Raw genomic sequence first — 13,536 nt, 5'->3', positions numbered from 1 at the left:
TATATTTCACATAAAATATGTCTTTAGAGGCCCCAAATTTGTCAAAAACACCCAGCAATTGTTGAATTACAGGGGTTGAAACATGGTCGATGAAGTGTGTGTGTTTGAAAAGAAAACCAGAAAACCCTAGCTCACTCACATGGCTAAAGAACAGTAGCTGCCAACCAGGCTGGCTTTCTGGTACCCTGAAGAGCATTAAACTGGTCAACATAGGTAAAGATGCTACTACGAAGCGCAAGGAATTACACCAATGTCAAGGTTACCTTCTCATCTCGAGAGCAGCACTTCTTAAGAGTAAGGGACGTGATCTGCTGAAAATCTCTTGATGTTTCAGGGGGGTGTTAGTTCTGTTTGTCTCCCTCTCAGTTTCTACGGAAGCCTTCTGAAGACACAGCTGGGAACACGCAGCCCTTCAGTGACGAGCTCAAGGGTCCTCCCACAGGGAATGCCAACGCGGGGTTAGAGCTGACATTCTGTTCTGTCGAAACGGCACACACAGGGTGGGGCAAAAGTAGCTTTACAGTTTGTATGGAAAATAATACAATAATTAATAAATAATAATACAAGAATAAACTTTTCCATACTCACGACTGCAAACCTACCTTTGCCCCACCCTGTGCTTCTATGCTGAAGTTACATCACATGCATTTCACTCTATCGATCATGTATCACTTATGACTCATTTGACACCTACTTACTTTAACGCTCATCATGTATCCTCAATTTTGCAAGATCCCCATCCAGACAGATCACTAGCGCGCATCGGCGCGGTGACGCGCCTTCGGGAAGGTGTCCCTGGGCGCCTCGCGGGGGGTAAGCCTGACCCACAGGCCCACGCAGGGGCAGCAACCAGCTCGGCCCAGGAGGCTGTCCTCACGCCACGCGTCATGGGGAGTTTTCAATAGAACGAATTCATGATAAAATATGCTTTAAAAATGAAACATTGTCTCTTTCCAGCAGAAAATATTCATGGTCTTGCCCTGGCCTGTTGGCTCAGTGGTTAGAGTGTCGGCCTGCGGACCAAAGGGTCCGGGGTTCGATTCCAGCCACGGGCACGCACCCTGGGCAGCAGCAGGCGGCAGCCACTTGATGTGTCTCTCACACGGATGTTTCCCTCCCCCCCCCCCCCCCCCCCCCCGCTTCCACTCTCTCTGAAAAGAGCAATGGAAAAAATATCCTTGGGCAAGGGTTAAAATATATATATATTTTTTCATGGTCTTTATAGACTTCCCCAAAGATTTCAAATTCCTTCAGGTTTTCTTTAAATGCATAATGAAGTTATTCAAAAAATGAGCCAAGGATGTGGCAAATTTTTTTATGACAAGCTTACAGTTAGTTCTTCCTGAGACCACAGCGAGTCCCATTTTCTACCACATTCATACTGAATGTGTTCGCAGGTTGCTTCGGGCTCTGGTAAAAACACCACCGTGCAAAGCCTTTATAAATTCTTGACCTGAGACTGAAGGCTCCTAATTAAGACGCAAAGATCCAGAAGGAATAATTTGCAACCCTGACAGCAACAGCGGTAAATTCAACGAGACTCTGGGAAAATATTGTACAAAAAAGATCAACATTCACGAGTCCAGCACTCAAAAACTAAAACCATTAGTTAAGTGGACTATATTTTCAATATTTTACATGTTTCTAATAAGTCATGTAAAAAGACTTCATAATATGGCGCTATTTAGTCACAAAAGAACTGAAAATAGCAATCTGGACACCATTAAAACAGAAAATATGTTTTCATTACGAACATCTTCTTGCCTCCAGAAAACACTGCCTATTCACAAGTTCTACACACTCCCTCTCTTTAGTGTAAAGGATATTCTTAATACCCCCTTCCCAACATGCAATCTGAAGGTTAACACTTTGGAGCAATTTATGCATTTATTTTTAAGTTGTGTATTTTTAAATGGGCATTTAACATATATTAAATCAATAGTATCAATCCTAAATTCAACATGTAGAACCAGATCATCCCTCCAATTAAAGATGAAAATGAAGGGAAATTAATTCACATTCTAATTTAAGGAGATTCAATTATTAATAATTAATAGTAACAAACATTTATGATCTGCTTACCATATGCCATGCAGTTCCAGTGATCCAATTAATCCCACCAGATCCAATAATGCGGGCGGCTATCACCCTCATTTTACAGATGAGGAAACCAGGCACAGAATGGTTAGGGAACGCACCCAGGTAACACATGTCCACTAAATGTGGAAGCCAGGTTTAAACTACCTCCTCTGCCCTTAACTACTCTAAAAGTGAGCTTTCAGTTTTCTAAGAGATGTTTATTCTTATCTTTCTTATGAAATTTACTGGGGTAACATTGTTTAATAAGATTACACAGGGTTCAAGTATATATTTCTAAGAAACATGATCTATATATTGCATTGTGTGCCCACCACCCAAAGTCAAATCATATATTTGGCCCCCTTTTCCCCTAACTACCTCCCCACCCCTCTTCCCTTTGGTAACCACCACACTGTTGTCTGTGTCTATGAGTTTCAGTTTTATGCCCCACATATGAGTGAAATCATATGGTTCTTAGCTTTTTCGGACTTATTTCACTTGGCATAATATTCTCTAGGTCCATCCACGTTGTTGCAAATGGCAGTATTTCATCTTTTCTTCTGGCTGAGATGTATTGCACTGTGTGTGTATCTCCCACATCTTCTTTATCCAATCATCTATCAAAGGACACTTCAGTTGTATCCATGTCTTGGCCACCATGAATAACACTCAGTGAACATAAGGGTGCATATATCTTTGCAAATGTTTTCAAATTTTGGGGGTAAATACCCAGAAGAGTGATTGCTGGGTCATGTGGTAACTTTTTTTTTTGAGGAACCGCCATACTGTTTTGCACAGTGGCTGTACCAGTTTACATTCCCACCAGCAGCAAATGCGGGTTCCTTTTCTCCACAACCTCTCCAACACTTGTTACTACCTGTCTTGTTGATAAAAGCCGCTCTAACAGGCGTGGGGTGGTATCTCATTGTAGTTTTAATTTGCATTTCCCAATAGCTAGTGAGGCTAAGCAGAGGACCTGAACAGACACTTCTCCCAAGAAGACATACCAATGACCAACAGACATGAAAAGGTGTTCAACTTCTCTAAGAGATGTTTAATTAATTTTTTTCTAATTCTTTACTTATTTATTAAGACTTCCTTTTTTAGAGCAGTTTACAGCAAAATTGAGGGGCAGGTACAGAGATTTCCCATATATCCCCCACTCCCACACATGCACAGCCTCCCCCATTCTCAATATCCCCCACTGTAACACTGATTTATAATAAGAAATATATCCTGGTCTTTTTTCCAGTCCTGACACAGGGCTCCTAAAACTCTTAGAATTTCTTGAGTGATAGGAGTATCTTTTTTGAACACACCTAAATTTGTGCTTTAAAGTGACATGGTGGGGCCCCTAGATAGGGATGGGATGTGGCTGGTCACCAGAAAGACCAAGGGATTAGAGCGTCTCAAACCCCCACCTCACCTCCAGGAAAGGGAGAAGGGCTGGAGACTGAGTTCAAACACCAAGGGCCAATAACTGAATCAACCATGCCTCCTTAAAACCCCAAGAGGCCAGTTCCGAGAGCTTCTGGGTTGTGGAGCACAGGGAGATGTGGGGAGAGCGGTGCCTCAGGTGACATGGACACTCTGCGCCCCTTCCCACATACCTCTCACCTTAATGCATCTCTTCCATCCGGCTGTTCCAGGGATATAATAAGTAAACTGGCCATGCTAATAACTAAATGGGTTTCCTGAGTTCCACAGGCCGCTGCAGCAAATTAATCGAACCCAAAGAGGGGGTTATGGTAACCCCCAACTTATAGCCAGTTGCTCAGGAGCATGCAGAACAACCTGGACTTGAGATTGGCACCTGAAGTGGGCGCAGACTTTGGGACTTAGCCCTTGGCCTGTGGGAAAGCTGGTCAATGTGTGCTGAGAACTGGAGGACCGCTTGGCAGTACTGAAAAGAAATCCATCATACCCGCCAGAGCGGTGCCTGTGTAAGAACTAATCGGCCTACACTGACATAGCATAATCACCAAAATCCAAAGTTTACACTACAGTACACTCTCGGTGGTGCATACTCCATGGGCTGGGGAAATTTATGATGACTTGTACTCACCATTATAAAAACAGTCTGTCCTGCACCTATTCCTCCCCCCCTCCCCTCTAACCCCAGGCAATCACGAATCTTTTCACTTATCTCCATAGTTTTGTCTTTTCTAAAATGTAGATAAAGAAAGAGATTCTATGATAAAGTAACCTCACAAGGTTCTCTGATCACAAATTCCTAAGCGGCAGGTCATGGTGGGCAGTCACGTCCCAGGCACACAACTTCTTTAACACAGGCTTATCTTTGCCCCAAGCAAGTCCCGTCCATAGTTTCTGTGCATCTAGGTTCACACACCTTTGAAATGCCCCTTTTCGGACCCCTCCTTCCAAAGCACAGAGATCACAGAACTGTGCTGTAATCCAACCCCGCCTTGCTTTCTCGCTCTGTCTTGTAATTCTGCTTGCATCCCCTCCTTCATTTCAAATGCATAAAAGAAACTGCAAATCTGTTGCAATCCAGAACATCTGAGATCTTGCTACCCGGTGTGTCATCACTTTGGGCTCAAAAAAGAAACTAATAAAATTCTCTACAGGTTTGGACGTTTCTTATATCAATAGGAAGAATCAGAAACCTCTGCAGATTGGCTTCCTCCACTTAGTTACAGGCATTCACGCTTCCTCCACATCTTCTGATGCCTTGATAGCTCGTTTCTTCTCAGCACTGAATAATTTTCCCTTGACTGGATGTACCACTATTTATTATCCACCCACCCACTTGAAGACATCTCGGTTGCTTTCAAGTTTTGGCAGTTACGAATAAAGCCGCTATAAACATCTGTGTGCAGGCTTTTTTGTGGAACTAAGTTTTCAACTCCTTTGGGTAAATACCAAGGAGCACGACCGTTAGGGTGAATGGTAGGCGTCTGTGTAGTTTTGTAATAAACCTCCAAGCTGTCAGGCGTACCATTTCTCACAGCCCCCAGCAATGAACAGTTCCTGCTGCTCCACATTCTCTTCAGCACTTGGTGCAGTCAGTAGATTTGGGCCAGTTATAGGTGTGTAGGGTTATCTTACTGTTGTTTTCATTTATAAAAAATATTTTTTAGCCCGGCCAGGCATGGCTCAGCAGTTGAGCATCGACCTAGGATCCAGGCGATCGGGGTTCGATTCCCGGTCAGGGCACATGCCTGGGTTGCGGGCTCGATCCCCAGTCGGGGGCAACCAGGAGGCAGCCAATCAATGATTCTCTCATCATTGATGTTTCTCTCTCTCTCTCTCTCTCCCTCTCCTTTCCTCTCTGAAATCAATAAACATATATTTAAAAAAGTAAAAATAAAAAATATTTTTTAAACCTGAGCATTTCCACACGTGTAAAATTGTTAACGGTTTGTTTTCAGTGGTCTTTAAAATCCTCCGAAAACGGATGTAAGCCTATAGCAAAGATACTTACTATTAAACTAGAATATTCATTTCTTCCACAATAACTTCATATTGAGACACTATTTTTAAAAGCACCCAAATAAACAAATAAACTTTTTTTTTTTTTTTAAGCTCTAGTAAAAACGACTCGTTGGTTGATAGCAAGTCTTAGGCAAAAGTGTTGAGTCCACAAAATTAACTAGGATGAATTTTAAAAGTAACTAGGACTCAGGTTGCATACCAAGATTTTTATCCTCAATGACACGTTTAGATAAAATGACAATTATATGCATTTATCTGTCTTTCACTTTTACTTCTGCCATTATCTGCATGCCAGGGGGGCGAATGGAGCTACAATCAGGCACAGGGAGATGGGCAGACCCAGTAGCCCTTCCTCACTCACTATTTGCTGTAAAACCAAACTGACAAAGATGAGGCACCAAAATCAACTACAAAGCAACCATGCATCGAGACACCAAGGAGAGTTGCAGCGTACCCCTATAGAACCTGGTACAATCTCCAAAGCAGGCACGACAAATACAAATGTATTCACGTTTTCACCAATCATCTTAGGAAGGGGAAAGACAGAAACAAGAGATCCCTTCAGAATAGGAAGAATACCGGTTACAGAGAGGAAAACCTATCTCATTACCAAGCTTTTGTCTTCTAAGTCACAGAGATACCATAATGCCTGGGTACCCAGGCTCCCGGCTGGAGTGGTCTCTATTACATGACTTGATAGCAAGAAAAAGTTTAAGATAGGTTATCTCAATGAAGCCGCCTCGCCTGAGTATGCTACCCAGTGAGATTTATTATTCAACAAAACAAGGGACACTAAACAGCTGGCTAGGAGCAAGGCTAATGAGAAACACACCCACCATTTTCAGGTCTTGTTTCCAAAAGTAAACTAATAAATAAAGGAACACAGTATCTGAAAAATGACAAATCCAAGTGGTCATACATACATATTTTATCTCAAAATTAGTCCGAAGACTTGGCTAGTTCTAACAGTCTTAGTCTTTACTCACCGGTATTAAATGGAAGAGTTAATTCTTAGAGCTTTAGCCTCTATCCATTTAAATCCACCATTTTGAGATCAATTTTATTTCTACTGTATGGTAAGAATGTGTGGAAACCATGGGTAGGCACCGTGGGCATATATTACAGTGGGATTATGATGGTTAAGTCTGAACTAGAAAGCACTTTTTTTTTTTTTTTTTTAAATATATCTTTATTGATTTCAGAGAGAGGAAGGGAGAGGGAGAGAGAGATAGAAACATCAATGATGAGAGAGTCATTGATCGAGCCCGCAACCCGGGCATGTGCCCTGACCGGGAATCGAACCTCGATTGCCCGGATCCCAGGTCGATGCTCAACCGTTGAGCCATGCCCGGCGAGGCGAAAGCACTCTTAAAAAGAGTACATTAAATAAACTACCAGTTACAGTTTTTCCTCTTCTGTTCTTCATAAAACTGAGCTACAGATGTGCTGATGAATAGATTTGCACAACTAGTACTTCCCTCTACTTCGCTGTCCTCCAGAATTAGCTTTGAAAAGATGGAATTAAAGATCATCTAGCTACAGTATTTTGTTCACATCATTATCAACAATAATTTCCTTCTTTAAGGAACTACATCATTCCCTCCAGTATAGAGAGACAGGTAAGTAGATATGTGAACATATCTATGTCTAGATAGATATTTCTTCCTCACAATGAAAAAAAATCATCTCTAAAACGCTCTTTCATTAACAACCCAGCCTACTCTTGCTTGGGCTTGAAAAAATTATCAAAAGAAAGTTACCACGGAGCAATCCTTGATTACTTACAGATATTTAGTAAAATACTGGACCTAATGGAAGCCAGATGATACATAACTTATACGTTTCATTAACATTTAGTCCAGGCCCCCCATCTTTTCTTGCCTGGATCACTAAAGTAGTCTCCTCCCAAATTCATCACTAACTCCTCACCCACAAACGTTACTTTTCTAAAACACACAAGTGATCGTGTCACGCGCCAGCTGAGAATTCTGCAATGGCTTCTCAGCGGAGCCTACGAATGATTCTAGCTACTTCACCCTCAGGACCTGGTCCCACGGTCCCACTTCAATGCCCTGAGCTCCCCCATCTTTATTCCCTTTGGCTCTGCCCAGAAGGCACTTCCTCCCTTCTTCCTCTTAGCCCTCATAGGAAAACCTCACGACCAGGGCCCAAATCAACTGGCATTTCTGGAAACTGGACTCCCTGGCACCACTCTGCCCCCCACATGCCCTCTGTGTTCCTGTCTCCCTGACCACACTGCTCCTGCAGCCTTAGGGGCACTGAGCCTTGGGGGGACTGGGAGGGATGGTGGGGCTGCTGCTTTTTACTACAAAGCTCTGTCTTTCTGGAAGCCAGGGGCACATGTTGCTTGTACTTAGGTCAAGAGCTGAAGCAAAAAGATGGGCAGTCAATGTCTCAATAGATATGCGATAGAATGAACTATAAAACCTCAATTGGGAATTAGTTGCCGGGAAATAACACACGATCCCACTCCTGGCTCCTCTGTTTCCTACCTGTGTGACTTAGCACAGGCATGTTTACCTCTCTACTGTGAAATGGGAACAGTAATGCTCATGGGCCACCGCGAAGGATCTAGCATGGGCAGGGCCTGCACAGCACAGGAACCCAGTCCCGGGAGCACCGCCTCCTCCCCTCCCTGAAGCCGCCCTCTGGCATCAGAGGTTGAAGTAAACAACGGAAAACAGGATGCCAGCATTGCCAGGTTGAAGAGGGAGGCGTTTCAAGGTAGAGAATGACAACTGAAGGCAGAGGGGGACACCAAGGGGGGCATGAAAAGTCACTCTGGTACATCGGGCTCTTTGGACAGCTGAACATTTAGCTGGGTCAGAATTATGAAAGGCTGGACTGCTCTGGTCCCTGCTCTGCTCCCGACTCTGCTCCTCCAGCCCTTCACTCCACTCCTGCTTCCTAAGAGGGAGTTGGAGGCTCACTTCCAAGGTCTCTGGGTCCCTCCCATACATCACCCAGCAACTTCCCCACTTACAAAATGCCAGAACGCTTTGGGCTGGCTAACAGGAACATCAAATTAAGATGAAGTCAGAATATTTGAAACTGGGGCTGACTCTCCAATTCCAAGACCTAAAATTAATTAAGTCGTTAACTGGCTTAGGGTAAGACGCCCTCCAAGGAGTATGTAAATTGCTGCTTTCAAAGGAGTTTGCATTTTAAAAGATCCCTAGGGATCTTACTAACATGTCCCCTCCCCCACACTTTTCCTAAAACTACAAAGCAAGGGAGGGTCTCTTAAAAAAAAAAAGAACTTCAACAAATAGCAAATCAGATCAGGATAAGCCTAACATTTGTGGACTGAAGCCTACTCCACACTTTTCTGCAGATTGCAAAGGATTCAGAGGAGGGAGAAGGTCCAGAGTGACTCTATACAAAGGATATTTTCTACGCGTGGCTAGGAAGTGGGTGTAAACTGTAGGAACAGAGCAGGGAACAGAGGAAATATAAGGTTGGGGGAGGAACCTCTTGCAGGATCTTGCAAACAATAGTCACCTACAAACACTCTTTCCCCTCCAGTCCCAGTAAACAAGGAGCTTTCAAGGCCCGGCTCAGCTTTAAGAGGACCTCAAATTCTGGAGGAAAAACTTCAGAACCAGAACGATTTACCAAATGGATCATCAGCTCTCAAAAACTGATCTACCATATCTAACCACATCTACTTACCTTAGCAATTCCTACTCTCAGAAACCTCTACCCTCCGGGCCTCCCCACAAGGAAAGGAATGTTGTGTCTGCAACACGGAGTAAAGATAAAGAGTAAAACCCCCAGGATTCTGGCCCGTTCTGCACGTCTCCAGCAGAAGCCTAAGCACGTCCCGGCGAAAGGTGACAGGCTCTGAAAACCCAGGCAGGCCACACGCTGCAGTTAAGGGAACAGAACAGCGCCCTTCACAAGAACGCCCTGGTTTAATGCTCACAACTGGCCCTTCCTTACCCGTTCCCAGTAAGCACCAGGCCTTTAGTCTGCATGATGAAACTGTGAGACGGTAGCTTCGGCATGAGCACAATTTGTTAACGTCCATACTGTACCCCGTTACAGCAGGTACGAGTCTTTACAGATGTGGCCTTTTTATGTGGCCTCTGCACGGCAGAGGAAGAAGCACATACTTTTTTTCTCTTTTATTCAACAAAACCATGTTCTCAGAGCCCAATCAGTCCCAGGCTCTGGAGATAGAAAATTTAGTAAAATACTGACCCTGCCCTCCAGGCAGACACAATTGATAGTTTTGTTAAATTCATTTTCTCCCAATTCTCTTTTTATTTACATATTCACTTATTAGCATTTATTCATTCAAGCAGGGATCAAACAAATTCATGCCATAAATTATACCATTACTTCCTTCTCTAAATAAGCATTTTGTTAACAATTATCTAAAAGCAACTACGTGCTGAGGAACTGTACAGGACTAGGTTAATTTAAATGCAAAACGTGTCCTGATAAACTCAACCATCCTTAGTTACAGAGTGAGATCTACGCCTCTGGGGCAACACCCTCCCCAGGGTTAGTACCGACAAAATCCTTGGGGACAGAAACTGCTCATTCACCTACAATAGTTTCAACCTCATAGGCCTCGAAGTTTGATTTTTACACCTTAGAAGAATCTAAATGAATAAAGTAGCAGCTGGGCCTGAAACCTTGTTAGTATGTTTGGATGTATATTTCCCCCACTAGCTCTACTCCCCTCAAGTTTAGTTTCAAAAAACAATCTTTCAAATAGCATTTTCCTAAAATACTGGACATAACTACATTTTTACCAAGTTGATCTGGGATAGTTCACAGTGGAGAATCTTGGCACCAGGTTCCTAATGGTGGGCATCAGAGAACTGCGGTGCAGTCTGACATTGTCAACTAACAAGGTATGCATGCCATTGGTTAAGTAACTTCACTCGTCTAGGCAGAAAGCCTGCAAAATCCCTTATTTTAAATGCAAAATGAAGAAAACTGTGTCTTCAAAAAAAATCTTAGTAAGAACAGAGAAAGGCAACTGTCAGTGTCTTGATATAGTCCCCCCAAAGATGCAGTTTTGTATAAACACCTGGATGACAGCTTTCTAATAGAAAAGAGATCCTTCCTTTTAACCTGGTGACTTTCTCCAGGCATGTACAAAGGAGAGGTAACCCACGTCTTCTGAATTTTACTAAGGCACAATTCTGATGTTCACATTTACCCTAAGGGAAAATAATACTGTCTAAAAAATGGATAAAAATAAGTGAGTATAACCTATTTGAGACTCTATGTTCTTTCCCAGTCTCACACTGAGCTAGTTCTGTAAGAAGTGCACAGTTTCTTTTCTCCTACATCTGTCCTTTGAGTAGAGCTCTGAGCTTCTCAAGCCCCACCCCACCTCTTAACTCAGCCAAAGAACACTCTGCAGCAATTGACCCAACAGAGCTGGAATCTTCCAGGGAAAGGAGAGTAAACTTTCTGACGGTGCCACCTGCCAACCCTCTCCTCCAAACAACGCTGGGCCCCCACTTTCATTTAAGTGAGCCCCTCCAAATCTCCCCTCCCCAACCTATGCCCTAGTATGGATGCAATGTGATATTATCAAACCCATTCTCTCAGGGACTGATAATTTAGTGAGATCTAATCAAGAAATAAGATAAGCTTCCTGCTTGGCAAACAGAAAAACAATCACAGAAAACAATCTTGCCACCACAACTTTCAAACGTTCCTTGGGTTTTCTGGAATTTCACTGAAGGACTATATTCATTAGCAATGTTCAGAAAATGCGAAGACAGAAGGTTTTAAATTTAAAAATATATATGGTGTTAAAAATGTTGGCGAGTAAGGAGAGCAGACAGAAATCTTTGACCAACCGTCCCTAGTTCTCTGTACAGTGACAATCATAAACACCAATGGACCCCTTAAAATGGAATAACTAGGACTCTGGCTAGCAAAAATGAGACATAAGACTATTTGCAAGGGGGGGAAAATAGAGAGCTATCATTTACTGAGCACCTACTATATGCCAGGCAGTAGACTGAGTACTACATACACATCAAGTTAGCTAAATCTCGGAAAACATAAGAAGCAAGGCTCTTCTGCCTCCCTTTTCAGGTGATGAAACTGAAGATCAGAGGCAGAGTTGGGATTTGACCCAGGCTAAAACTCATTCTAAAGCCTAAGAGCTTAATTACTAAGCTAAAAAACAACACATTGTTGGTCATTCCAAAAGGGGAGTTGCCTTCTCAAAACTGCACCTTCTACTTGAACAATTAAAGATCCCAAAGTAAATCCACAGCCTTTTCCGACGACCTACCCAGCTGCCAACTCCAAATCTGTAAGCAAAATTGACTTTTTACCTGTGGGTTAAGATGTCTGACTAATAATCCCCACCCAGCTGATCCCTCTACCTGCCTACCGCCAGCCCCGCCGAAGTAAATCCAATACCCCCAGGCAGGGAACCCTGGCGAGCAAAGCTCCATTCTCCACGCAGAACTGCTTTTCAGAAATCGTGCCAAGTCCATGCGCGGTTTGAAAACATTGCTGGACATTTCAAAATACATGACAAGGCACTTAGCAAAATAAGTCCCATTGTTTTTAGCCCCAAACATGTAGCAACAAATACCCTGTAATCCTCCCAGTTGAAAAACTGCAAACAGACTAAGTCGAGTTCTTGGTGGTGCTGAACAAGGCTATGGTTACTCTTCTCTCCTGGCCAGACAACAAATGGTGAAGAGATAAACATCAGTTAACCTCAGCCTCTTCCCAGCTCCCACTGTGACGGTACAGCAGCCAAATACTAATTATTTAGATCGACTCTTTGAAGGGTTTCTTTCCAGCTTTCTCCACACCAACTTCTCAGCAAGTGTCCCAGATTAAACTGTGGACGACCACCCGATTGTTTAAAAAATATATCTTTGATGTGATCTGTGGCTGGTTATTTTTTAATTAGGGTTTGAAATCCTATACCGTGTGCACTTAACCCCCGAAGAACTGGAGCCGGAGAAGTCCGACTCCGGGAGCGGGCTGGAGGAGCCGGCGCGCGCCCGGGCGCCCCGGGGCGCAGCGGGGCCGCCCCTCCCCGCGTCCCCCCGCTCCAGGGAACTCACCAGGATGCCCATCACGTCGGTCCAGAGCCGGGAGAACGTCTTAGACATGCCGGCGCCCGTCTCGGGCTCCGGCTCGGGCTCGGGCTCTGCCTCCGGCCCCGGGGCGGCTGCTCCCGCATCCTCCATGGCCGCGTCCCGCACGCGGGCCGTGCGTCCGGGTCCCTGGGGCACACACGTCCCTCACCAGCGCGGGGCCGAGCCCGGCGCCAGGTCCCCGCCCGCGGCGTCACGGAGCCGCGCGCCCCCGCCGCATCCCCCGGCGACCCCGCGGGGGCCCCTCGCAGGCGCCCGCACCTCGGCTCTAGGTGGCGACGGGCTGCGCGCCTGACAACTCCAGAAACTTTCCCAGCCCGGCTGCGCGCGGGCGCAGGGTAGCAGGAGGCAAAGTTCGCACCACCGAGCGTGACGGCGGGGACCTGGGGCGGCCCGGGAGCAATTAAACCCGCGGCGAAGGCGTTTCTTCCTGTGACGAGCGCCGACGCGCTACGGCCCGCGACGCGTTCCCGCCGGCGCGTCCGGGGCAGGGCCCCGCGGGGCTGAGCCGGCGCCTCGGGAGCGCGGGAGCGGCGCCCGGGACCCCTCTCTTCAAAATGAGCTCTTCCAGCTCCACATGACTCCCCCCGCCGCGCTAAGAAAGCGTTTAGCAACAAAAGGTGCTCTGATGTCAGGCTCTTTGCATGGAAATGAGCCCTGGACGGGGGAACAGATCGCCTGTTGAAAGAGCAGCCGCGCCGCAGCCTCCCGCCCGCCCCAGTTTCCAATCGGGCGAGTTCACCGCAGCCCCGTGGCCGCGAAAGTCCAGAAAGTTCACCCCGAAGCCGCGCCTGCGGCAGGAGCGCACGAGCTCGCCCCGCGGGAAGTGGGGCGACCTCGGGAGCCACCACCCCGCCTCTGCCGGCGAGGCTGGGCTGGAAAG

General features: G+C 45.5%; 1 protein-coding gene across 2 annotated transcripts in view; it reads right to left on the bottom strand.

Moving 5' to 3' along the window:
* The window catches only part of SASH1 (SAM and SH3 domain containing 1), a 155,813-nt gene extending 143,067 nt beyond the window's left edge, over positions 1 to 12,746 (bottom strand). Inside the window, exon 1 of one of the 2 annotated variants that reach the window (XM_087817676.1) lies at positions 12,621 to 12,746. In XM_087817676.1, the coding sequence (XP_087673802.1) occupies positions 12,621 to 12,746 (126 nt within the window). The remainder of the gene's footprint in view (positions 1 to 12,620) is intronic. The other variant, XM_087817677.1, reaches the window with a different exon arrangement.
* Between the last annotated feature and the right edge of the window lie 790 nt (positions 12,747 to 13,536).

Source organism: Miniopterus natalensis, chromosome 5 (assembly GCF_054644295.1).
Source record: "Miniopterus natalensis isolate mMinNat1 chromosome 5, mMinNat1.hap1, whole genome shotgun sequence".
Classification (NCBI taxonomy): Eukaryota; Metazoa; Chordata; class Mammalia; order Chiroptera; family Miniopteridae; genus Miniopterus; species Miniopterus natalensis.
The sequence above is the reverse complement of the archived record's forward strand: the minus strand, read 5'-3'. Positions and strand labels throughout refer to the sequence as shown.